The 24,562-nt window shown below is 49.0% G+C and overlaps 1 protein-coding gene across 6 annotated transcripts in view; it reads right to left on the minus strand.

Annotated features, from left to right (window-relative positions):
• garnl3 (GTPase activating Rap/RanGAP domain like 3) overlaps positions 1 to 24,562 on the minus strand; it is a 617,196-nt gene that overhangs the window by 137,060 nt on the left and 455,574 nt on the right. For 4 of the 6 annotated variants that reach the window (XM_072488531.1, XM_072488530.1, XM_072488534.1 and 1 more), the window contains exons 12-16: positions 22,898 to 23,006; positions 18,823 to 18,868; positions 17,668 to 17,774; positions 13,264 to 13,379; positions 11,546 to 11,578 (exon numbers count right to left, since the gene is read on the minus strand). In XM_072488531.1, coding sequence (XP_072344632.1) covers positions 11,546 to 11,578; positions 13,264 to 13,379; positions 17,668 to 17,774; positions 18,823 to 18,868; positions 22,898 to 23,006 — 411 coding nt within the window. The remainder of the gene's footprint in view (positions 1 to 11,545; positions 11,579 to 13,263; positions 13,380 to 17,667; positions 17,775 to 18,822; positions 18,869 to 22,897; positions 23,007 to 24,562) is intronic. The other 2 variants (XM_072488532.1, XM_072488536.1) reach the window with 1 other exon arrangement.

Below are 24,562 nucleotides of genomic sequence, written 5' to 3' on the forward strand. Positions count from 1 at the left end.
AGACTCACTGTCCACTCACTGTCCACACTGCACACTCACTGTCCGCACTGCACACTCACTGTCCACACTGCACACTCACTGTCCACACTGCACACTCACTGTCCTCACTGCACACTTACTGTCCACACTGCACACTCACTGTCCACACTGCACACTCACTGTCCTCACTGCACAGTCACTGTCCACACTGCAGACACTCACTGTCCACACTGCACACTCACTGTCCTCACTGCACACTCACTGTCCACACTGCACACTCACTGTCCTCACTGCAACTCACTGTCCACACTGCACACTCACTGTCCTCACTGCACACTTTCTGTCCACACTGCACACTTACTGTCCACACTGCACACTCACTGTCCACACTGCACACTCACTGTCCTCACTGCACACTCACTGTCCACTCACTGTCCACACTGCACACTCACTGTCCGCACTGCACACTCACTGTCCACACTGCACACTCACTGTCCACACTGCACACTCACTGTGCTCACTGCACACTCACTGTCCACACTGCACACTCACTGTGCTCACTGCACACTCACTGTCCACACACACACTCACTGTCCACACTGCACACTCACTGTGCTCACTGCACACTCACTGTCCGCACTGCACACTCACTGTCCACACTGCACACTCTCTGTCCACACTGCACACTCACTGTCCTCATTGCACACTCACTGTCCGCACTGCACACTCACTGTCCGCACTGCACACTCACTGTCCACACTGCACACTCACTGTCCTCGCTGCACACTCACTGTCCTCGCTGCACACTCACTGTCCTCACTGCACACTCACTGTCCTCACTGCACACTCACTGTCCGCACTGCACACTCACTGTCCACACTGCACACTCACTGTCCTCACTGCACACACACTGTCCACACTGCACACACACTGTCCACACTGCACACTCACTGTCCTCACTGCACTCTCACTGTCAGCACTGCACACTCACTGTCCACACTGCACACTCACTGTCCTCACTGCACACTCATTGTCCTCACTGCACACTCACTGTCCGCACTGCACACTCACTGTCCACACTGCACACTCACTGTCCTCACTGCACTCTCACTGTCAGCACTGCACACTCACTGTCCACACTGCACACTCATTGTCCTCACTGCACACTCATTGTCCTCACTGCACACTCACTGTCCATACTGCACACTCACTGTCCTCACTGCACACTCACTGTCCTCACGGCACACTCACTGTCCACACTGCACACTCACTGTCGTCACTGCAGACACTCACTGTCCTCACTGCACACTCACTGTCCTCACTGCAGACACTCACTGTCCACACTGCACACTCACTGTCCACACTGCACACTCACTGTCCACACTGCACACTCACTGTCCTCACGGCACACTCACTGTCCACACTGCACACTCACTGTCCTCACTGCACACTCACTGTCCACACTGCACACTCACTGTCCTGCGGCAGACTCACTGTCCACACTGCACACTCACTGTCGTCACTGCAGACACTCACTGTCCTCACTGCACACTCACTGTCCTCACTGCACACTCACTGCACACTCACTGTCGTCACTGCAGACACTCACTGTCCTCACTGCACACTCACTGCCCACACTGCACACTCACTGTCGTCACTGCAGACACTCACTGTCCACACTGCACACACACTGTCCACACTGCACACTCACTGTCCACACTGCACACTCACTTTCCACACTGCACACTCACTGTCCTCACTGCACACTCACTGTCCACACTGCACACTCACTGTCTACACTGCACACTCACTGCAGACACCCACTGTCCTCACTGCACACTCACTGTCCTCACTGCACACTCACTGTCCACACTGCACACTCACTGCAGACACTCACTGTCCGCACTGCACACTCACTGTCCACACTGCACACTCACTGTCCTCACTGCACAGTCACTGTCCACACTGCACACTCACTGCAGACACTCACTGTCCGCACTGCACACTCACTGTCCACACTGCACACTCACTGTCCTCACTGCACACTCACTGTCCTCACTGCACACTCACTGTCCTCACTGCACATTCACTGTCGTCACTGCAGACACTCACTGTCCTCATTGCACACTCACTGTCCACACTGCACACTCACTGTCCTCACTGCACAGTCACTGTCCACACTGCAGACACTCACTGTCCACACTGCACAGTCACTGTCCACACTGCAGACACTCACTGTCCACACTGCACACTCACTGTCCTCACTGCACACTCACTGTCCACACTGCACACTCACTGTCCTCACTGCACACTCACTGTCCACACTGCACACTCACTGTCCTCACTGCACACTTACTGTCCACACTGCACAATTACTGTCCACACTGCACACTCACTGTCCACACTGCACACTCACTGTCCTCACTGCAGACTCACTGTCCACTCACTGTCCACACTGCACACTCACTGTCCGCACTGCACACTCACTGTCCACACTGCACACTCACTGTCCACACTGCACACTCACTGTCCTCACTGCACACTTACTGTCCACACTGCACACTCACTGTCCACACTGCACACTCACTGTCCTCACTGCACAGTCACTGTCCACACTGCAGACACTCACTGTCCACACTGCACACTCACTGTCCTCACTGCACACTCACTGTCCACACTGCACACTCACTGTCCTCACTGCAACTCACTGTCCACACTGCACACTCACTGTCCTCACTGCACACTTTCTGTCCACACTGCACACTTACTGTCCACACTGCACACTCACTGTCCACACTGCACACTCACTGTCCTCACTGCACACTCACTGTCCACTCACTGTCCACACTGCACACTCACTGTCCGCACTGCACACTCACTGTCCACACTGCACACTCACTGTCCACACTGCACACTCACTGTGCTCACTACACACTCACTGTCCACACTGCACACTCACTGTGCTCACTGCACACTCACTGTCCACACACACACTCACTGTCCACACTGCACACTCACTGTGCTCACTGCACACTCACTGTCCGCACTGCACACTCACTGTCCACACTGCACACTCTCTGTCCACACTGCACACTCACTGTCCTCATTGCACACTCACTGTCCGCACTGCACACTCACTGTCCGCACTGCGCACTCACTGTCCACACTGCACACTCACTGTCCTCGCTGCACACTCACTGTCCTCGCTGCACACTCACTGTCCTCACTGCACACTCACTGTCCTCACTGCACACTCACTGTCCGCACTGCACACTCACTGTCCACACTGCACACTCACTGTCCTCACTGCACACACACTGTCCACACTGCACACACACTGTCCACACTGCACACTCACTGTCCTCACTGCACTCTCACTGTCAGCACTGCACACTCACTGTCCACACTGCACACTCACTGTCCTCACTGCACACTCATTGTCCTCACTGCACACTCACTGTCCGCACTGCACACTCACTGTCCACACTGCACACTCACTGTCCTCACTGCACTCTCACTGTCAGCACTGCACACTCACTGTCCACACTGCACACTCATTGTCCTCACTGCACACTCATTGTCCTCACTGCACACTCATTGTCCTCACTGCACACTCACTGTCCATACTGCACACTCACTGTCCTCACTGCACACTCACTGTCCTCACGGCACACTCACTGTCCACACTGCACACTCACTGTCGTCACTGCAGACACTCACTGTCCTCACTGCACACTCACTGTCCTCACTGCAGACACTCACTGTCCACACTGCACACTCACTGTCCACACTGCACACTCACTGTCCACACTGCACACTCACTGTCCTCACGGCACACTCACTGTCCACACTGCACACTCACTGTCCTCACTGCACACTCACTGTCCACACTGCACACTCACTGTCCTGCGGCAGACTCACTGTCCACACTGCACACTCACTGTCGTCACTGCAGACACTCACTGTCCTCACTGCACACTCACTGTCCTCACTGCACACTCACTGCACACTCACTGTCGTCACTGCAGACACTCACTGTCCTCACTGCACACTCACTGCCCACACTGCACACTCACTGTCGTCACTGCAGACACTCACTGTCCACACTGCACACACACTGTCCACACTGCACACTCACTGTCCACACTGCACACTCACTTTCCACACTGCACACTCACTGTCCTCACTGCACACTCACTGTCCACACTGCACACTCACTGTCCACACTGCACACTCACTGCAGACACCCACTGTCCTCACTGCACACTCACTGTCCTCACTGCACACTCACTGTCCACACTGCACACTCACTGCAGACACTCACTGTCCGCACTGCACACTCACTGTCCACACTGCACACTCACTGTCCTCACTGCACAGTCACTGTCCACACTGCACACTCACTGCAGACACTCACTGTCCGCACTGCACACTCACTGTCCACACTGCACACTCACTGTCCTCACTGCACACTCACTGTCCTCACTGCACACTCACTGTCCTCACTGCACATTCACTGTCGTCACTGCAGACACTCACTGTCCTCATTGCACACTCACTGTCCTCACGGCACACTCACTGTCCGCACTGCACACTCACTGTCGTCACTGCAGACACTCACTGTCCTCACTGCACACTCACTGTCCACACTGCACACTCACTGTCGTCACTGCAGACACTCACTGTCCACACTGCACACACACTGTCCACACTGCACACTCACTGTCCACACTGCACACTCACTGTCCACACTGCACACTCACTGTCCTCACTGCACACTCACTGTCCTCACTGCACACTCACTGTGCACACTGCACATTCACTGTCCGCACTGCACACTCACTGTGCTCACTGCACACTCACTGTCCACACTGCACACTCACTGTCCACACTGCACACTCACTGTCCACACTGCACACTCACTGTCCACACTGCACACTCACTGCAGACACCCACTGTCCTCACTGCACACTCACTGTCCACACTGCACACACACTGTCCACACTGCACACTCACTGTCCACACTGCACACTCACTGTCCACACTGCACACTCACTGTCCTCACTGCACACTCACTGTCCACACTGCACACTCACTGCAGACACCCGCTGTCCTCACTGCACACTCACTGTCCACACTGCACACTCACTGTCCACACTGCACACTCACTGTCCTCACTGCATACTCACTGTCCACACTGCACACTCACTGTCCACACTGCACACTCACTGTCCACACTGCACACTCACTGTCCACACTACACACTCACTGTCCTCACTGCACACTCCCTGTCCACACTGCACACTCACTGTCCTCACTGCACACTCACTGTCCACACTGCACACTCACTGTCCACACTGCCCACTCACTGTCCACACTGCACACTCACTGTCCTCACTGCACACTCACTGTCCGCACTGCACACTCACTGTCCACACTGCACACTCACTGTCCTCACGGCACACTCACTGTCCTCACTGCACACTCACTGTCCACACTGCCCACTCACTGACCACACTCACTGTCCACACTGCACACTCACTGTCCTCACTGCACAGTCACTGTCCACACTGCACACTCACTGTCCTCACAGTACACTCACTGTGCTCACTGCACACTCACTGTCCTCACTGCACACTCACTGTCCACACTGCAGACACTCAATGTCCACACTGCACACTCACTGTCCACCTTGCAGCCACTCACTGTCCACACTGCACACTCACTTTCCACACTGCACACTCACTGTCCACACTGCACACTCACTGTCCTCACTGCACACTCACTGTCCAGACTGCACACTCACTGTCCACACTGCACACTCACTGTCCACCCTGCAGCCACTCACTGTCCACACTGCACACTCACTGTCCACACTGCACACTCACTGTCCTCACTGCACACTCACTGTCCACACTGCAGCCACTCACTGTCCGCACTGCACACTCACTGTCCACACTGCACACTCACTGTCCACCCTGCAGACACTCGCTGTCCACACTGCACACTCACTGTCCACACTGCACACTCACTGTCCACACTGCACACTCGCTGTCCACACTGCACACTCACTGCCCACACTGCACACTCACTGTCCACGCTGCACACTCACTGTCCACACTGCACACTCACTGTCCACCCTGCAGACACTCGCTGTCCACACTGCACACTCACTGTCCACACTGCACACTCACTGTCCACACTGCACACTCACTGTCCACACTGCACCCTCACTGTCCACGCTGCACACTCACTGTCCACACTGCACACTCACTGTCCACCCTGCAGACACTCGCTGTCCACACTGCACACTCACTGTCCACACTGCACACTCACTGTCCACACTGCACACTCACTGTCCACACTGCACACTCACTGTCCTCACTGCACACTCACTGTCCTCACTGTCCACACTGCACACTCATTGTCCACACTGCACACTCACTGTCCACACTGCACACTCACTATCCACACTGCACACTCACTGTCCTCACTGCACACTCACTGTCCGCACTGCACACTCACTGTCCGCACTGCACACTCACTGTCCTCACTGCACACTCACTGTCTGCACTGCACACTCACTGTCCTCACTGAACACTCACTGTCCACACTGCAGACTCACTGTCCACACTGCACACCCACTGTCCTCACTGCGCACTCACTGTCCGCACTGCACACTCACTGTCCTCACTGAACACTCACTGTTCACACTGCACACTCACTGTCCACACTGCACACTCACTGTCCACACTGCACACTCACTGTCCTCACTGCACACTCACTGTCCACACTGCACACTCACTGTCCACGCTGCACACTCACTGTCCACACTGCACACCCACTGTCCTCACTGTCCACACTGCAGACACTCACTGTCCACACTGCAGATATTCACTGTCCACACTGCACTCTCACTGTCCTCACTGCACACTCACTGTCCACACTGCACACTCACTGTCCTCACTGCACACTCACTGTCCATGCTGCACACTCACTGTCCACACTGCAGCCACTCACTGTCCACACTGCACACTCACTGTCCTCACTGCACACTCACTGTCCGCACTGCACACTCACTGTCCGCACTGCACACTCACTGTCCGCACTGCACACTCACTGTCCTCATTGCACACTCACTGTCCACACTGCACACTCACTGTCCACACTGCACACTCACTGTCCTCACTGCACACTCACTGTCCACACTGCACACTCACTGTCCTCACTGCACACTCACTGTCCACGCTGCACACTCACTGTCCGCACTGCACACTCACTGTCCGCGCTGCACACTCACTGTCCGCGCTGCACACTCACTGTCCGCGCTGCACACTCACTGTCCACACTGCAGCCACTCACTGTCCGCACTGCACACTCACTGTCCTCACTGCACACTCACTGTCCTCACTGCACACTCACTGTCCACACTGCACACTCACTGTCCACACTGCACACTCACTGTCCTCACTGCACACTCACTGTCCACACTGCACACTCACTGTCCACACTGCACACTCACTGTCCACACTGCACACTCACTGTCCTCACTGCAGACTCTCACTGTCCACACTGCAGACTCTCACTGTCCACACTGCACACTCACTGTCCACACTGCACACTCACTGTCCACACTGCACACTCACTGTCCACACTGCACACTCATTGTCCACACTGCACACTCACTGTCCTAACTGCACACTCACTGTCCTAACTGCACACTCACTGTCCACACTGCACACACACTGTCCGCACTGCACACTCACTGTCCGCACTGCACACTCACTGTCCACACTGCACACTCACTGTCCTAACTGCACACTCACTGTCCTAACTGCACACTCACTGTCCACACTGCACACTCACTGTCCTCACTGCACACTCAATGTCCTCACTGCACACTCACTGTCCGCACTGCACACTCACTGTCCTCACTGCAGACACTCACTGTCCGCACTGCAGACTCACTGTCCACACTGCACACTCACTGTCCACACTGCACACTCACTGTCCTCACTGCAGACTCTCACTGTCCACACTGCAGACTCTCACTGTCCACACTGCACACTCACTGTCCACACTGCACACTCACTGTCCACACTGCACACTCACTGTCCACACTGCACACTCATTGTCCACACTGCACACTCACTGTCCTAACTGCACACTCACTGTCCTAACTGCACACTCACTGTCCACACTGCACACACACTGTCCGCACTGCACACTCACTGTCCGCACTGCACACTCACTGTCCACACTGCACACTCACTGTCCTAACTGCACACTCACTGTCCTAACTGCACACTCACTGTCCACACTGCACACTCACTGTCCTAACTGCACACTCACTGCCCACACTGCACACTCACTGTCCACACTGCAAACACACTGTCCGCACTGTACACTCACTGTCCTAACTGCACACTCACTGTCCACACTGCACACTCACTGTCCACACTGCACACTCACTGTCCACACTGCACACTCACTGTCCACACTGCACACTCACTGTCCTCACTGCACACTCACTGTCCACACTGCACACTCACTGTCCACACTGCACACTCACTGTCCTCACTGTACACTCACTGTCCTCACTGCACACTCACTGTCCACACTGCACACTCACTGTCCACACTGCACACTCACTGTCCACACTGCACACTCACTGTCCTCACTGCAGACTCTCACTGTCCACACTGCAGACTCTCACTGTCCACGCTGCACACTCACTGTCCTAACTGCACACTCACTGTCCTAACTGCGCACACACTGTCCTCACTGCACACTCACTGTCCACACTGCAGACACTCACTGTCCACACTGCACACTTACTGTCCGCACTGCACACTCACTGTCCGCACTGCAGACACTCACTGTCCTCACTGCAGCCACTCACTGTCCACACTGCAGCCACTCACTGTCCACACTGCAGACACTCACTGTCCACACTGCACACTCACTGTCCTCACTGCAGCCACTCACTGTCCACACTGCACACTCACTGTCCTCACTGCAGCCACTCACTGTCCACACTGCACACTCACTGTCCGTACTGCAGACACTCACTGTCCACACTGCACACTCACTGTCCTCACTGCACACTCACTGTCCACACTCACTGTCCTCACTGCACAGTCACTGTCCACACTGCACACTCACTGTCCACACTGCAGACACTCACTGTCCACACTGCACACTCACTGTCCACACTGCACACTCTCTGTCTGAACTGATACTTTAAGGATGATGAACAAACTAAAAATGCTTCTGGGGGGGCATTGGAGAAAATAGTGGAAATAAGTCTCGATAAATTCCTGTAGCACTTGCAAAAATGGGTGTGTGTTAAGTTTGGTTTTTCACTCAGAGCAGCGGTACCCTGCACCGATGTCACCTCCTCTCCTTCCTCCCAAATGCTCTTTTACTGACTTGGACTATTACGGACCTCTCCAGACGCTCCCCCCCCCCCCCCCGATCACCTCGCCTCTCCCCACGGCTGTAATCTCTGATCAGTGCACTGGTTGCTTACCCCTGAAGCCACTGCTGTCGACAGCACAACGAGGACGTTAATGAACGACACACTATGGCAAGCAGGGCGCTTAAGGAAGGATTAATTTATTCCGAAGCCAGAAAATGAATGGTAAGAAAGTACAGCTGAGAAACAGTCTTTCACCGTGTCAACCACTTCCCTCCAAGGACCATGTCCAACCTGCAGTCACAATCCAAATAATGGAGTAAAACTTCTGTAAAAACACCCCTCCACACCCAAAATAATGTCAAATTGGAGACAATGGACTTTGAACAGTTATTGGAGCAATGAACACATTTCAAAACTTTCTCCAGGATGTTTTTAACCTGGATAATCAATCAGGAATTGAACCCTTTAGATCTTGGTCTCCAGTGGAAAACTAACTCAGTATCTCAGTCAAAATCTTAACTAAAGCTCACTGAATAGGAAGGGAAATTATTTCACTTCACAAATTTCAAAGCCTTGCTTCATCCCTCTCACCGTCATTTGATAAAGACTGATTGTGATTGAATACTTCAGATTAGAATTTTATCTTGTCCCATCGATGGAATCTTATTAAGTATTGGCTTACATGCTCATGGTATGTTACAATATACAATGTGCCAAAAGGGTTTAAAATCTCATTCATCATAATCATACTCTATTTTAATATCAGTCGAAGATGAACGACTTTCACATTTGATGTTTACAAGCTTAATCTCTGTGTTACAGTATCACACTTGCCCATGTCTATCATTCACTGGTATAAAATCACACTGTTGTTGGATGTGCTGCGATGTCCGATAATTTTAATCCCCTGTTTTCAAATCGTTCCTAATTTGTTGCTATGGCTGAATGGGAATTTTCGGGGCCATTCGGTTGGACGGTTTTCACTGATTGCCCAGAGTATTATTCGGGAGCGCAAATGTTCACTGATTAACCACTGCACCATTGACAGCAATCTGAAACAGTTGTCCCCTTAATCTTCAGGCAAATTTGCGTGACAGTACAATGCTTAGCGTTAGGTTCCTGGTGCCTATTAAGAGTGTCTGCAGGAGCAAGCAAGATAAAGGATTTGGACACTGCTTTGGGATAGTTTGTTTAACTGATCTTCCGTCTTATATGTTGGTTGACTCTCTGTCTCAACATCTAATCTTTAACCTAGCAGATTTAAATCATTTCAGGGACAGTTAAAATTAAGTTGGCAATCGGCAGTAACAAAAAGGTAAAATTATTTACAATTGCAACCAAATCCAGGCTTTACTTTAAATGACCATCACAAAAGCCGCAATTCACCAAACGAAGGCCAATACGGATAGGAAGATTTTTCACAGAGGATAGGGGAGAGGAATTGTTAGTGCATTGACAGGCACACACACAGAACACGGGGTCAAACAGCTGCCTATGATTCATTATTGCTCTTGCAAAGATGTACGATATGACTGTTAAACATATTGATGCACCATCGCTCGTAAGTCATGGATTTCACTTCAGCTGCCTGTTAGCTCAATTCTTTTTCCTTTATGCATTGGGTGTCGAATCCACACACGACAGTGATCAATAAACCTTGTGCCTTGCTGTTATAAATGCAATTTTTCTTTCCGTTAGAGTTCAGGGCGATGGCACATAGTTAATCACTTTCAAAAACCATGCTAAGTTGGCAGATGCAGTTAAAAGTGACAATGGACATTGTTAACATGGGCAAAGCAATATTAAACCTTTGAGGGCACGTTTGTTTTCCCCCACACCAACAATCTAAACTCGAACACCTTCCCAATTTTGGGAGTCAGTTTGGAGAGGAAGAGAGATTTTTTTCCCGTGTTAGTCAAATCCGAATCTTTCAGCAGTTATAGTAACCAGCGGAAATGTGCACAATTTTTGAAAATACGTATCTCTATATGTGTGATACTCAGGGAACTGAGTCTCAAAGGATTAATATATGTTTGGCTTGCATTACTTCTGATGCTGTTGGAATGCATTAAAATTGCCAGTCTTAGTTTACAAGAAGTAACGCTGATGCATTCGGATGCAAAAGGAAAAGATAAATGATCTCACTGTTATCCAGCCTAGTTGGATTTCATTCATTTCCTAAGGAAGAAATGTGACAGAGAGAGTAGTTCACTGCATTATCGGCATAGCATTAACAAAGTTATAGCTGAACCAGGGAGTGAGTGCAATCTTACTGTTTATACAAGGACATGATCACATAGCAATATATTCTCTAAACAGCAGTAAGTATGGAGCATCGTTAATAATTGCAATTGAGAATGATATACAATGTTTGGAAAATCAGCTATCTTTCATACATTCTGAATTTTCCAGACCCTATCTATTGGATACAAATATAGATTTGGAATTAATATTGTCACAATGTATCACACTGCGTGCAAAAATAACTCGTAAAATCCTTTGATACAATATCAATTTGGGGTATGCACTGTTTTCTATAGTCTCCCCCAAGTTTGCTCTTTGATGATAGAAACGCCTCTTTTCCGAAACTGTAGTCTCCCCACATTAATACTGGACAATAGTGACAATGGGAGCTCGGTAAAGGTAAAGTCGCCATGATAGTCCCAGGTGACCATAGGCTGCTTTCCCCTTTGAGGCGGAGAGCTGACTGGTGGTGATTTAACCTGAGGGTCACCACACCTCAGGTGAGAAGGCGGTGGGGGGGGGGGCATCATGAATAACCTCAGCCGGTACGGGTATTGAACCCGCGCTGCTGCCCTTGCTCGGCATCATGAACCATCCTTCCGGTCAACTGGGCTTTAAACAATGCAAAATCAAAGTGGAGAATGGGGGCTGGTTTAGCTCACTTGGCTAGACAGCTGGTTCGTGTTGCAGAGCGAGGCCAATAGGGTGTGTTCAATTCCCATACTGGTTGAGATTATTCGGCTGAGACGGCTCTGCCTTCTCAACCTTGCCCCTCGCCTGAGGTGTGCTCACCCTCAGGTTTAATCACCACCAGTCAACTCTTCCCCTCATCTGGGACCATAGCAACTTTACCTTACAATGGGAGCTACTCATTTGTTGAACAGTCAAGAGTGAGATACTGAAGCAAGGCTTACTCTAGCCAAGACCCGTTCTGGGGTCCTGGCACTGTAGCCCAGGGCCACTGGAAATTGGATTAACAAAACACCTTGGAGCTGATTCTACATCCACAAAGTGTGTTGTTCTACAAAGACACCTTGGACCATCCCTTAACTCTGTTTAAATTTAAAGCTGATACTGTTGCATTTATTTCCAGGTCAATAGTAAGACTTTCTAGCTAAAGTTCTATTGAGAATTCTGAGTGTTGATGGAAGAATTCACTTTCTCGAACCATTATATTGGCCACATTAGATTGGTAAGGGAAACAAAGGCATAAAGGTGTGTGTTAAAATATCCAGTGACATCTACAAGTTGTCATTGTAGATCCATCACAACTTACAGCCTAATTTTACTGGCAAGGGAAATATCGCTAAAGTGAAAAGACCCACGGATACTTCTTTCAGCCAATGGTTGTCAATAATAATGACTGGTCGTAATTAGTTCAGCAGAAGAATTCTTTCAGAGTTGCTGAAACAAATTGGCCGCATGAATATGATCCATTTCTGGGCATAAATCAAACCAAATATGCTCTTTGTTAATTGGATTTGTAAACCTTGCCCGACATTTGTGTCAATTAGCAGAAAAAGAGATGGATGGGAACAATAGGAATCACTGCAAAATGCATTACTTTTGTGACACGCAACAATATACCGTCAATTATGACGCACCAATAACCACTGTACCTTATGCAAGTCTGGTATGAGATCTTGATACAGAGATCGTATCAACATATCCAAGGTACGCTGACGTTTCTGAGCAAATGTTGGGGTTTCCAGGGTTGCTTTCTCTCCATTTATTACTGCAAATGATACATAAAAGCTGAGCAAAAGGTGATGAATGCCAACTGACCCACGCAGAAAGCCAACTTATCATTTAAAGTCACAACACATCTGGCTGGAAACTCTCACCCTGACTTTTCCAATGAGGCAAATGTAGAAATTTCTGGCCAATAATTTCAAGTTGCCTTGTGTGCTCATGAATGCTGTGAGGTACACACCATAACCAAGCTGTTTCGAAGTGAAAAATACTGCAACGGTGTTAGTAATGGCGGTCTTTTAATGCCTTGTTGCTGAATGTAGTTTGGGTAGTGCTAGCAGCAGAGAGATTCAGTCAATCCTGGCTATGGCCAAGTATTGTTAGCAGAACCAACATTATAATGTGGGGGTTGCAGAGGAGGCTGTATTTGGCCCAGCGGAGAGGACAGCACATTGCAGTGGAGACCAGCTGGAGGAGTGATCACCGGGTCATGTGGTTCAGGAAAAGAAAACAAAAAGGGGTAGAGAAGGAACTGGAGCGTGTGGAAGGTGGGGAGAATGTATATCTTGGGCGAAATTCTCCGGAAACGGCGCGATGTCCGCCGACTGGCGCCCAAAACAGCGCAAATCAGACGGGCATCGCGCCGCTCCAAAGGTGCGGAATGCTCCGCATCTTTGGGGGCCGAGCCCCAATCTTGAGGGGCTAGGTCGGCGCCAGACGAATTTCCGCCCCGCCAGCTGGCGGAAAAGGCCTTTGGTGCCCTGCCAGCTGGCGCGGAAATGACATCTCTGGGCGGTGCATGCACGGGAGCGTCAGCGACCGCTGACAGCTTCCCACACATGCGCAGTGGAGGGAGTCTCTTCTGCCTCCGCCATGGTGGAGACCGTGGCGGAGGCGGAAGGGAAAGAGTGCCCCCACGGCACAGGCCCGCCCGCGGATCGGTGGGCCCCGATCGCGGGCCAGGCCACCGTGGGGGCACCCCCCGGGGCCAGATCGCCCCCCAGGACCCCGGAGCCCGCCCGCGCCGCCTTGTCCCGCCGGTAAGGTAGGTGGTTTAATTTACGCCGGCGGGACAGGCATTTTAGCGGCGGGGCTTGGGCCCATCCGGGCCGGAGAATCGCGCGGGGGTGCCCGCCAACCGGCGCGGCGCGATTCCCGCCCCCGCCGAATCTTCGGCAACCAGCGGGGGCGGGATTCACGCCAGCCCCCGGCGATTCTCCGACCCGGTTGGGGGTCGGAGAATTTCGCCCTAAGGAGCCACAGGAAGAATGTGGGGTGAAAAAAGGCCAATGTTTATAGCACGAAAGGTAATGAAAGCTGTTAAAACTATTATTCAAGTTATGAAAACATTTCATACCCCATACAAGAGAATATCAATCAATATAAGGAGCGCGATTTAACGGGGTAAAAAAAGTCACATTTTGGGCAGGTTTAGCGGGATGTTTCTCAACACTTGCAGCTCCGAGAACAACCACATTATTAAACGGGAGTCTTTTTTTGGAGCCTTTGTGAGGAACTCCCCACAGAGGTCGCACAGACTCACCTCGTGAGTGCAGGGTGAGATTGAGATGCCATTTTTAAATACAGCCCTGATCTCTCGACCGGGAAAGATGGGTTTGCAAAAGCAAAGCCATGCCAGAGAAAGTTAATAAAACTTCCTGTAGAATAACACAAGATGCAACAAAAGGCAGGAATGCAGATGCAATGGCCATCAATTGTATTGAAGCTTTTGATAAAAGGCTTTTTTCACAAGAACCCCATTTTGAAAATGAGTAGACATGGCAATGGCTGCAGTTTACTGCGTTGGATTAAATCATGGCTGGGATTCAGAGGGTTGGTATGAATGGGAAGCTATTGAGATGGTTGTACGAGTGCAGTCTTCAGGGCTCGGGGAATAATCTGTTCCTAAAATACCTGAGAGACGTTGCTGGTAGCTTCAACTCAAACCCAATTAACGTGGAGGAAACGACAGGGAAAATTAACACACTTCGGGAGGAAGGCACTGGTGGATTATTCTGGATGGCACGATGGCGCAGTGGTTAGCACTGCCACCTCACGGCGCCCAGGACCCTGGTTCGATCCCGGTCGCAAGTCACTGTCCATGTGGAGTTTGCACATTCCCCTGTGTCTGCACCCCTACAACCCAAAGATGTGCAGGGTAGGTGGATTAATCACGCTAAATTACCCCTTCATTGGAAAAAGCAATTAGTGGATAATTTAACTGGGACGAGGCCGCAGGAATTTGAACTGTTAAATTGGGAACAGTACAAATGGGGAGGATGGGGAATATTTGTGAAGCAGTCAAAATCCCTCCCATTAAAAGTTCCATTTAACTTGTAGAAAAAGCATTCTCGTGGATGAGAATGAATATTCCCTTTAAATTCGCTCGGCAATGCTTTAGAACTTACATCAGCGCAACAGAATGAAATACCGAGTAGTTACAGCGAGTGCACTTTAACTGATTCTGTCCGCAAATACTTTGACGCCTGACGCTTCAGCACTTAAGAATTACATGTTTGTGGTGGGGAATTCTGTAACTGGCAATAATGTGTTCTGCTGTACACAACACTAAAGTAGATGCTGGAACAGCCAGAACCGACTGTTATGTTGATCACCTCTGCCTGCATATCTCAGGCTGTTCTATCAGTATGTTTTTATCAAGTGTGTTCCCTGGAAGGAACATTTTGAATAAACGCTCTCGTGTTTATGTTTTGCTGAAGGGACTAAAACAAACTGAGTGAACCGATCGTGTCAAAATGTCCAAAGTTTTACTTTTGTTGAGATCGGGCCAAAAGAGACAGACAAGCAGAAAAAAGTTTGCACTTTTATTCAGGTTACCTGAATCAACACTTGTCGATGTGTTGAGGGCACATCTATAAACTGAGCTCTACTTTTTCAATCAGGAGAAGTATTACACAGTCATAGCAGAAACTTCCCGTCTATCTTTATTCTGCAGTGTGATGTAGTGGGGTTAATAATTCTGGCATCGCCCGTGAAACAATGGGGTCCCTCTTGCTTGTAAATCACCTAACCCGCCACCAGCCAAATGACGCTCAGTGGAGCATGAAATCGCTGTGAGGCCAGCCATATCAGTGGGCAAGCGTTCCCCGTCAGCTCTTCAGATGGTGGGAAGGGAAATCCCAGCCAGCCAAAATATCCTCGCCCATGATGCTCCTTTGGGTATTTTGAAGAAAGCTTTGAAATAGCATCCCCGATCTGCATGACTTTAGTGCCTATATCCCTTTAAAATCAGAGAACCATTACAGTGCAAAAGGAGGCCATTCGGCCCAGCGAGTCTGCAACGCCCTTGGAAAGAGCACGCTACTTAAGCCCATGCCTCCACCCTATCCCTGTAACTCAGTAACCCCACCAAGCAGCAGTGCTAACTTTAAAAAAATTATTTCATGGAATGTGGGCTAGGCTGGCTGGGGTAACATTCATTGCCCACCCCTGGTTGCGCTTGAACTGATTGGCCTTCTAGGCCATTTCTGAGCACATTTTTTAAGAGCCAACCACACTGCTGTGGGTCTGGAGTCACATGTAGGCCAGACCGGGAAATTTCCTTCCCATAAGGACATTAGCGAACCAGGTGGGATTTTATGACAACCGACATTGGTTTCATGCTCATCATTATGTATTGAATTCACATTTCAACTCTGCCCGTGGTGGCATTCGAACCCGGGACTGGGGTTTTTGGATTACACGGCCAGCGATATTACTGCTACATCACCACCTCCCTAAACAGCACAAAATTTGAGTGGAAACATTTGTTTGCGATTTCCTTTGTAAGGTTTTGCTGTGACATCTTGGAGAGTAAATTGTGCACAATTAAATGAAATGAAAATCGCTTATTGTCACAAGTAGGCTTCAAATGAAGTTACTGTGAAAAGCCCCTAGTCGCCACATTCCGGCACCTGTTCGGGGAGGCTGGTACAGGAATTGAACCGTGCTGCTGACCTGCCTTGGTCTGCAATTCTGCCAAGATCGAGTAAGCATATCAGTAATGAAGGCCCGTGTTGGTGTAAGAGGTGTGAGTTAAGAGAGAGGTGTGTCCTTGGAAATGCCAAGTGCGGAGCTTTTTACTACAGTGTCCATGAAAGCAAGCCAGCTAGGTTGGCACGTACACCCCTCAACCAGCACTACTGAAACCCAGCATGGTGACAATGGAAAGGTCATCCTCTGTGGCTGCTTTCTTCCAATTTCTTTAGGTTAACCAAGGACTAAAATTAATCTGAATTTCTCACCATTCTTCCCTGCCCACCCACCTCATAATGGCCCCAGCATGTATCGCACAGCGACAATCAGAGCTATAATAGCAGCAGCGGACTTACATTTAACTAAAACAAAGTCCCTGAACTCATGATGATCTGTAAACACTGGTGGAGAAGGGAGAGGAGGTCCAAACAGCGGAACACTCTCTTCGGAAAATATCTTAAGCCTGTAGAGAAAGCAAAGGTCGACAGAAATCAGACAGAATGTGATATCAACCTAGACAGTTCAATAGAATACGAGTGCGACTGCTTTGCAATTATTATCACCGTGAAATATTTCACCCTTTTTACTCCGCAAACATGCTTTTGATTGCCGAGTGCAATTCAAAATGAAGCCATTTATCACTTCAACACCCCAAATGACAATAATAATACCGATGTGTCAATCAATCCGATAGCTGCACTGGTGGAGTGGAAATAGGAAAGATGAGGCTTTCTCAGAACAGGATGTGTGCAAGCTTCTAAGAGGATGAGCATCAACAGAAGTCATAGATCATAGAAATTACTGTGCAGAAGGAGGCCATTCGACCCATTGAGTCTGCACCAGCCCCAGAAAAGAGCACCCCACCCAAGCCTCCACCCCAACCCCGCATCCCAGTAACCCCACCTAACCTTTTTGGACACTAAGGGCAATTTAGCATGGCAAATCCACCTAACCTGCACACCTTTGGACTGTGGGAGAAACCAGAGCACCCGGAGGAAACCCACGCAGACACGGGGAGAATGTGCCGACTCCGCAAAGGCAGTGACCCAAGCCGGAAATCGAACCTGGGAACCTGGAGCTGTGAAGCAACAGTGCTAACCACTATGCTACTGTACCTCAAGCGTGTGAACATGAGGTAAAAATGACAAGAGTGCCATGGTTAACAACGGTAACAAGCTTTATAGTTCCTTAAGGTGACCAGGAACGCTGTTCACTTGGCCGTGGTTTGAGTTTCTTTCCGGGTTAGAACCCAGCTACAAAACAAGATGACCTGCAACATTGAGATGTGAATGATACAGATCTGTAACAAGGGGGAGTGAGTCCACTGTGTGCAATAGGAGTCAGGATTTAGGTAGCCCTGAACATTGCGGCCTGTCAATGCTACTTCAACAGGCAGCAACATTGAACCTTCCGGCATTATTCCTGCGGACCTTCTTGCAATCGCCTCAAAATAAAACAATGCAGATACATGAAGAATGACAGAACTCTGACTTTCAAAGTGATCTACTTACCGATAACTATCGTTTTGCTTGTTATATCGGACTAAGGCAAAAATATCTGTGACGTAGGCTAAAGAACTAACCACTTTTTTCACCATCAATAATGCAAAGTTTTAGTTGGCTTATTGGCCCTTCATTTGGAGAGTGCTGCCTTAACCAAGAATCACAGATTATTTCAATGCAATTATTCGTGGATTTCATTGGTGCAGATATATAATTTGGCTCTATTAATAAAACTGACAAAAGTCTTCCCACCTTCTTAATTGCAGCTGTTGCTGTGTGGAAGATTTGTGGCTGAATGAGTTTAACTTTACAATCATTTTGTTTTAAATGGTGCTTTACAACGCAACACTAAAGATAATTACCAGAGCAGTGAAATATAAATAGTCCTATGCATTTTCAATAAAACTAATATTTTTAATTAAATTATATTCTGAATCAAATTAGCAGGAGGTCAGTTAAGAGGTGATTTTAAAAATAGACTAAGTCCTGTCAGGGTTATGTGGCAGAATATTATTGCATTGTGCATCAGTTTTTCCCCTATCTTTTTTTAAACAGGATGTAAGCGTCGGTAATTAGGCCAGCATTTATTGCCAATCCTAGTTGCCCTTCAGAAGCTGCCTTCTTGAACCGCGACAGTCCCTGAGGTGTAGGTACACACACTGGTGCTGTCAGGGAGGGAGTTCCACAATCTTGACTCGGCGACAGTGGAGGAATGGCGATATATTTCCAAGCCAGGGTGATGAGTGACTTGGAGGGGAACTCCCAGATGGTGATGCTCCCAGATATCTGTTGCCCTTGTCCTTTCGGATGGGAGAGGTCGTGGGTTTGGAAGCTGTTGCCTAAGGAGCCTTGGTGAATTCCTGCAGTGCATCTTGCAGGTGGTACACACTGCTGCCACTTCATCAGTATTGGAGTGGTTGAATGTTTTTGGCTGGGGTGGCAATCAAGTGGGGCTGCTTTGCCCTGGTGTTGAGCTTCTTGAGTGTTGTTGGAGCTGCACTCATCCAGGCAAGTGTATTCCATCACACTCCTGGGGCGAAATTCTCCGGTATCGGCGCGATGTCCACCGACTGGCGCCCAAAACGGCGCAAATCAGTCGGGCATCGCGCCACCCCAAAGGTGCGGAATGCTCCGCATCTTGGGGAGCCGAGCCCCAACCTTAAGGGGCTAGGCCCGCGCCGGACTAATTTCCGCCCCGTCAGCTGGCGGAAAAGGCCTTTGGTGCCCCGCCAGTTGGCGCGGAAATGACACCTCCGGGCGGCACATGCGCGGGAGCGTTAGCGGCCGCTGACGGCATCCCCGCGCATGCGCAGTGGAGGGAGTCACTTCCGCCTCCGCCATGGTGGAGACCATGGCGAAGGCGGAAGGAAAAGAGTTGGTGGGCCCCCATCGCGGGCCAGGCCACAGTTGGGGCACCCCCCCGGAGCCAGATCCCCCCTTCGCCCCCCCCAGGACCCCGGAGCCCGCCCGCGCCGCCTTGTCCCGCCGGTAAGGTAGGTGGTTTAATCCACGCCGGCGGGACAGGCATTTTAGCAGCGGGGCTTCGGCCCATCCAGGCCGGAGAATCGCGGGGGGCCGTCAACCGGCGCGGCGCGATTCCCGCCCCCGCCGAATATCCGGTGCCAGAGAATTCGGCAACCGGCGGGGGCGGGATTCACGGCAGCCCCCGGCGACTCTCCGACTCGGCGGGGGGTCGGAGAATCTCGCCCCTGATTTGTGCCTTGGAGATGGTGGACAGGGTTTGGGGAGTCAGGGGGTGAGTTACTCGCCACAAGATTCCTAACCTTTGACCTGCTCTTGTAGCCACAGGTATTTATATGGGTAGTCCAGTTAAGTTTCTGGTTAATGGTAACTCACAAGATGTTGATGGGGGAATTCAGCAATTGCAACGCCATGGAATGTCAAGGGAGAATCTCCTACAACCAAAACAAAATGAACTATCTGGTCCATTAAGGAGACCTTTACCATCAGGGAGATTTGTTGAACTTTTACTGTTGATTATCATAGATTATCATAGAATTTACTGTGCATTTACAGTTGGTTTTCCATTACTTATAATGATTACCCTTTTAATGGAGCATGAATTTTGGATAGCACTAAGCAGGAGAATGAGTTTGTTTCACTGCTTCTCATAGTCACCTTTTGGCTACTTTTTTTAAACCCCTGTACTTTGCTGCAATGTTATGGTGGAGAAAGCTGGTGATCACAAAAAAGAGCGGTCAGAAAAAGTAATGGAAAAGCAAGAGTAAAAGTTGAGTAAATCCATCTGTAGAAGTGCAATTCCCACCTGCAAACCTTTAATCATTTGCACAAGCTGGTGTGTGCAGTAAAAGAAAATGGGTAAGAACCTAAACACCTCGTGGGGAGACGAGAGCAGGGGAAATGCAGCGTCAGGTGTGGCAGGAAATATTGTAGAAGAGGCCAGAGGACAGAAAGAAACCTGTTGCGAGCAGAAGCTGGAGGTCTGGTGCCGGAGTGGAGCAAAAAGAAAAGTGAGCAAGTTTAATGAAGCAGCGAGTGTTCCAACCGCAACAGGCAAGCCTCCATGGCAGAAAGAGGCAGTCGTCAGTTTATAGTCCAGATAATAATAATTTTTATTCGCGTCACAATAGGCTTATATTAACACTGCAATGATGTTACTGTGAAAATCTCCTAGTCGGCAAACTCCGGCGCCTGTTCGGGTACACAGAGGGAGAATTCAGAGTGTCCAAATCACCTAAAAATCACGTCTTTCGGGACTTGTGGGGGGAAACCGGAGCACCTAGAGGAAGCCCACGCAGACAAGGGGAGAACGTGCAGACTCCGCACAGACTGTGACCCAAGACGGCAATCGAACCTGGGACCCTGGCGCTGTGAAGTAAGAGTGCTAACCACTGTGCTACCATGCAACCCATACCGTGTACGGCGCCCAGACAAAGGCAACCCAACATAACCACGAAACAGAAATCAAAAGATACAAATTCTTAAGGCGTAAACCATTACTGTTCAGACAGACATAAATATATAATATATATTTTAGCTTCAAACAAAACAACATCCCTCAATAAGAAAACCAGAGGATTTACTCAGTTAAGAGCAACTGATTAAGGTGCAGTGGGTGTGGGGGTGGGGGGATGCTGTTCAAGGGTTCTCTGAGGGCTTAGCAGTCTAGTTTTCTAACTGTACATACAAACTTCTATATTTCCAGGATTCGGTTGATTGGAATGGTGTTGGGTTAATCAAAGAAGAGATTATGTAGGATTGTCATTCATACGTGCACTAAGAAACCACACACTTGGTGAGCAGTCATGCATTTACCAAATAGGCACACCCTGGAAATGTTGCATAACTTCAGGCTATAATTCTAAAACAGAGGAGTCATGAACCATGTAATCAATGTTCATAGGCCTTACACTGAAAACCATGGAGTCGATTTCAACTCGTGAACTGGTGGTTTTGGTGAGACAGTGCAATTTTTAGAAGAACATCATAGAATCCCTGAAGTGTAGGAGAGGCTATTCGGTCCATCGAGTCTGCACCGACGTCCGAAAGAGAACCCTAGCTAGGCCCATTCCCCTGCCCTATCCCCGTAGTCCCAGCTGACCTTTTGTACACTAACGGGCAATTTACCATGGCCAATCCGCCTAATTTGCACATCTTTGGACTGTGGGAGGAAACCGGGACACCCGGAGGAAACCCACGCAGACACGGGGAGAACGTGCAGACTCCGCACAGACAGTGACCCAAGCCGGAATCGAACCCGGGTCCCCGGCATTGTGAGGCAGCCGTGCTAACCACTATCTGATGCCCAATCTGAGTACTTTGCAAACAATTCACAACACTGACCCGCAAACATCAAAATCTTCAGCCAGGTGGACAACCCAGAGTACAATACAAATTGAAGTCACAGGAGTCCTATGTGACAGAAAAAACAAGTAACACCCCAGACAAAGCCTTTGAGAAAACATGGACTTAAAAGTGATGCCTCCAATGGGGTTTTATGGAATATAAAGGTTGTCGAAAAGAAGATCTACAATAGACATAGGTCTTCAGAGTAAAGGCTTTCAAGTCTTGTTTAGCAGTCATACTGTAGGGAAGAGGATACGGGTGAAGTGTGAACGAATCATCGATGGTTTGAAGGACGGTGATGATTCCTCTCCTTCTTGGAATACGATGGTTACAATGTCATTCCCAATATGGCGTTTCCTTTCCACCTGGAAAGCAAAGAGAGTTGATCTCATTCTTTATACTCCTTCGTGTTATTTCTTATACATGGCTCAATATTGAAGTATCTCATCTTTACAAACCCTGTACCACTCTGCTGTGTCCATTTTACCAAATGGGAACACAAGAAATGTTTGAGCAAACATACATTTGCGATGGCTGATTTGGGGACATCGCCTTGTCGGCTGCAGCTTTTCCCAGGGTTGGTCTGGCTGCATTCCAGCAAATACCAGCAGCAGTGAGAAGCCAACTGAAGTGGATAATTAGACAATTAACTGCAATTTTTCATCAACGTTGCAATTTTCCCAGTGTGGCATGGAACCCATGCTCTGCTGGTTGACTTGTAGAAATATAGATTCAAAATGTCTGGTACTGTCAACATCCACCCTCTTTCTAAGATGTTAATTGACATTACACCACTTACCTGGTGAGTTAATATGGAGTCAGGTCTGTAAAGGTTACAATCCATTAACATCCAACATCTCCATTCTAAAATCTACCATCTCCATTCTATAACCCACCATATCCAATTTTCTTCTCCATTTTACAAGCCACCATCTCAATTCTAAAACCCACCATCTACATTCTGTAACCAACCATATCCATTCTAATATCCACAATCTCCATTCTATAATGCACTATCTCCATTCTATAATCCATCATCTCCATTCTATAATCCACCATCTCCATTCTATAATGCACCATCTTATTCTATAATGCACCATCTACATTCTATAATCCACCATCGCCATTCTATAATTCAACATCTCCATTCTATAATGCACCATCTCCATTCTATAATCCACCATCTCCATTCTATAATCCACCATCGCCATTCTATAATGCAACATCTCCATTCTATAACCCACCATCTCCATTCTATAATCCACCATCTCCATTCTATAATGCACCATCTCCATTCTATAATCCACCATCTCCATTCTATAATGCACCATCTCCATTCTATAATGCACCATCGCCATTCTTTAATCCCTATCTATATTCTATAGTGCACCATCTCCATTCTATAATCGACCATCTACATTCTATAATGCACCATCTCCATTCTATAACCCACGATCTCTATTCTATATTCCACAATTTCCATTCTATAACCCACCATCTCCATTCTACATTCCACAATTTCCATTCCGTAACCCACCATCTCCAATCTATAATCCACCATCTCCAATCTATAACCCACCATCTCCATTCTATACCCCACCATCTACATTCTATAATGCACCATCTCCATTCTATAATGCACCATCTCCATTCTATAATGCAACATCTCCATTCTATAATGCACCATCTACATTCTATAATCCACCATCTCCATTATATAATCCAGCATCTCCATTCTATAATCCACCATCTCCATTCTATAATGCACCATCTCCATTCCATAATGCGCCATCTCCATTCTATAATGCACCATCTACATTCTATAATGAGCCTTCTCCATTCAATAATGCACCACCTCCATTCTATAATCCACCATCTACATTCTATAATGCACCATCTCTAATTCTATTATCCACCATCT

Source organism: Scyliorhinus torazame, chromosome 22 (assembly GCF_047496885.1).
Source record: "Scyliorhinus torazame isolate Kashiwa2021f chromosome 22, sScyTor2.1, whole genome shotgun sequence".
Classification (NCBI taxonomy): Eukaryota; Metazoa; Chordata; class Chondrichthyes; order Carcharhiniformes; family Scyliorhinidae; genus Scyliorhinus; species Scyliorhinus torazame.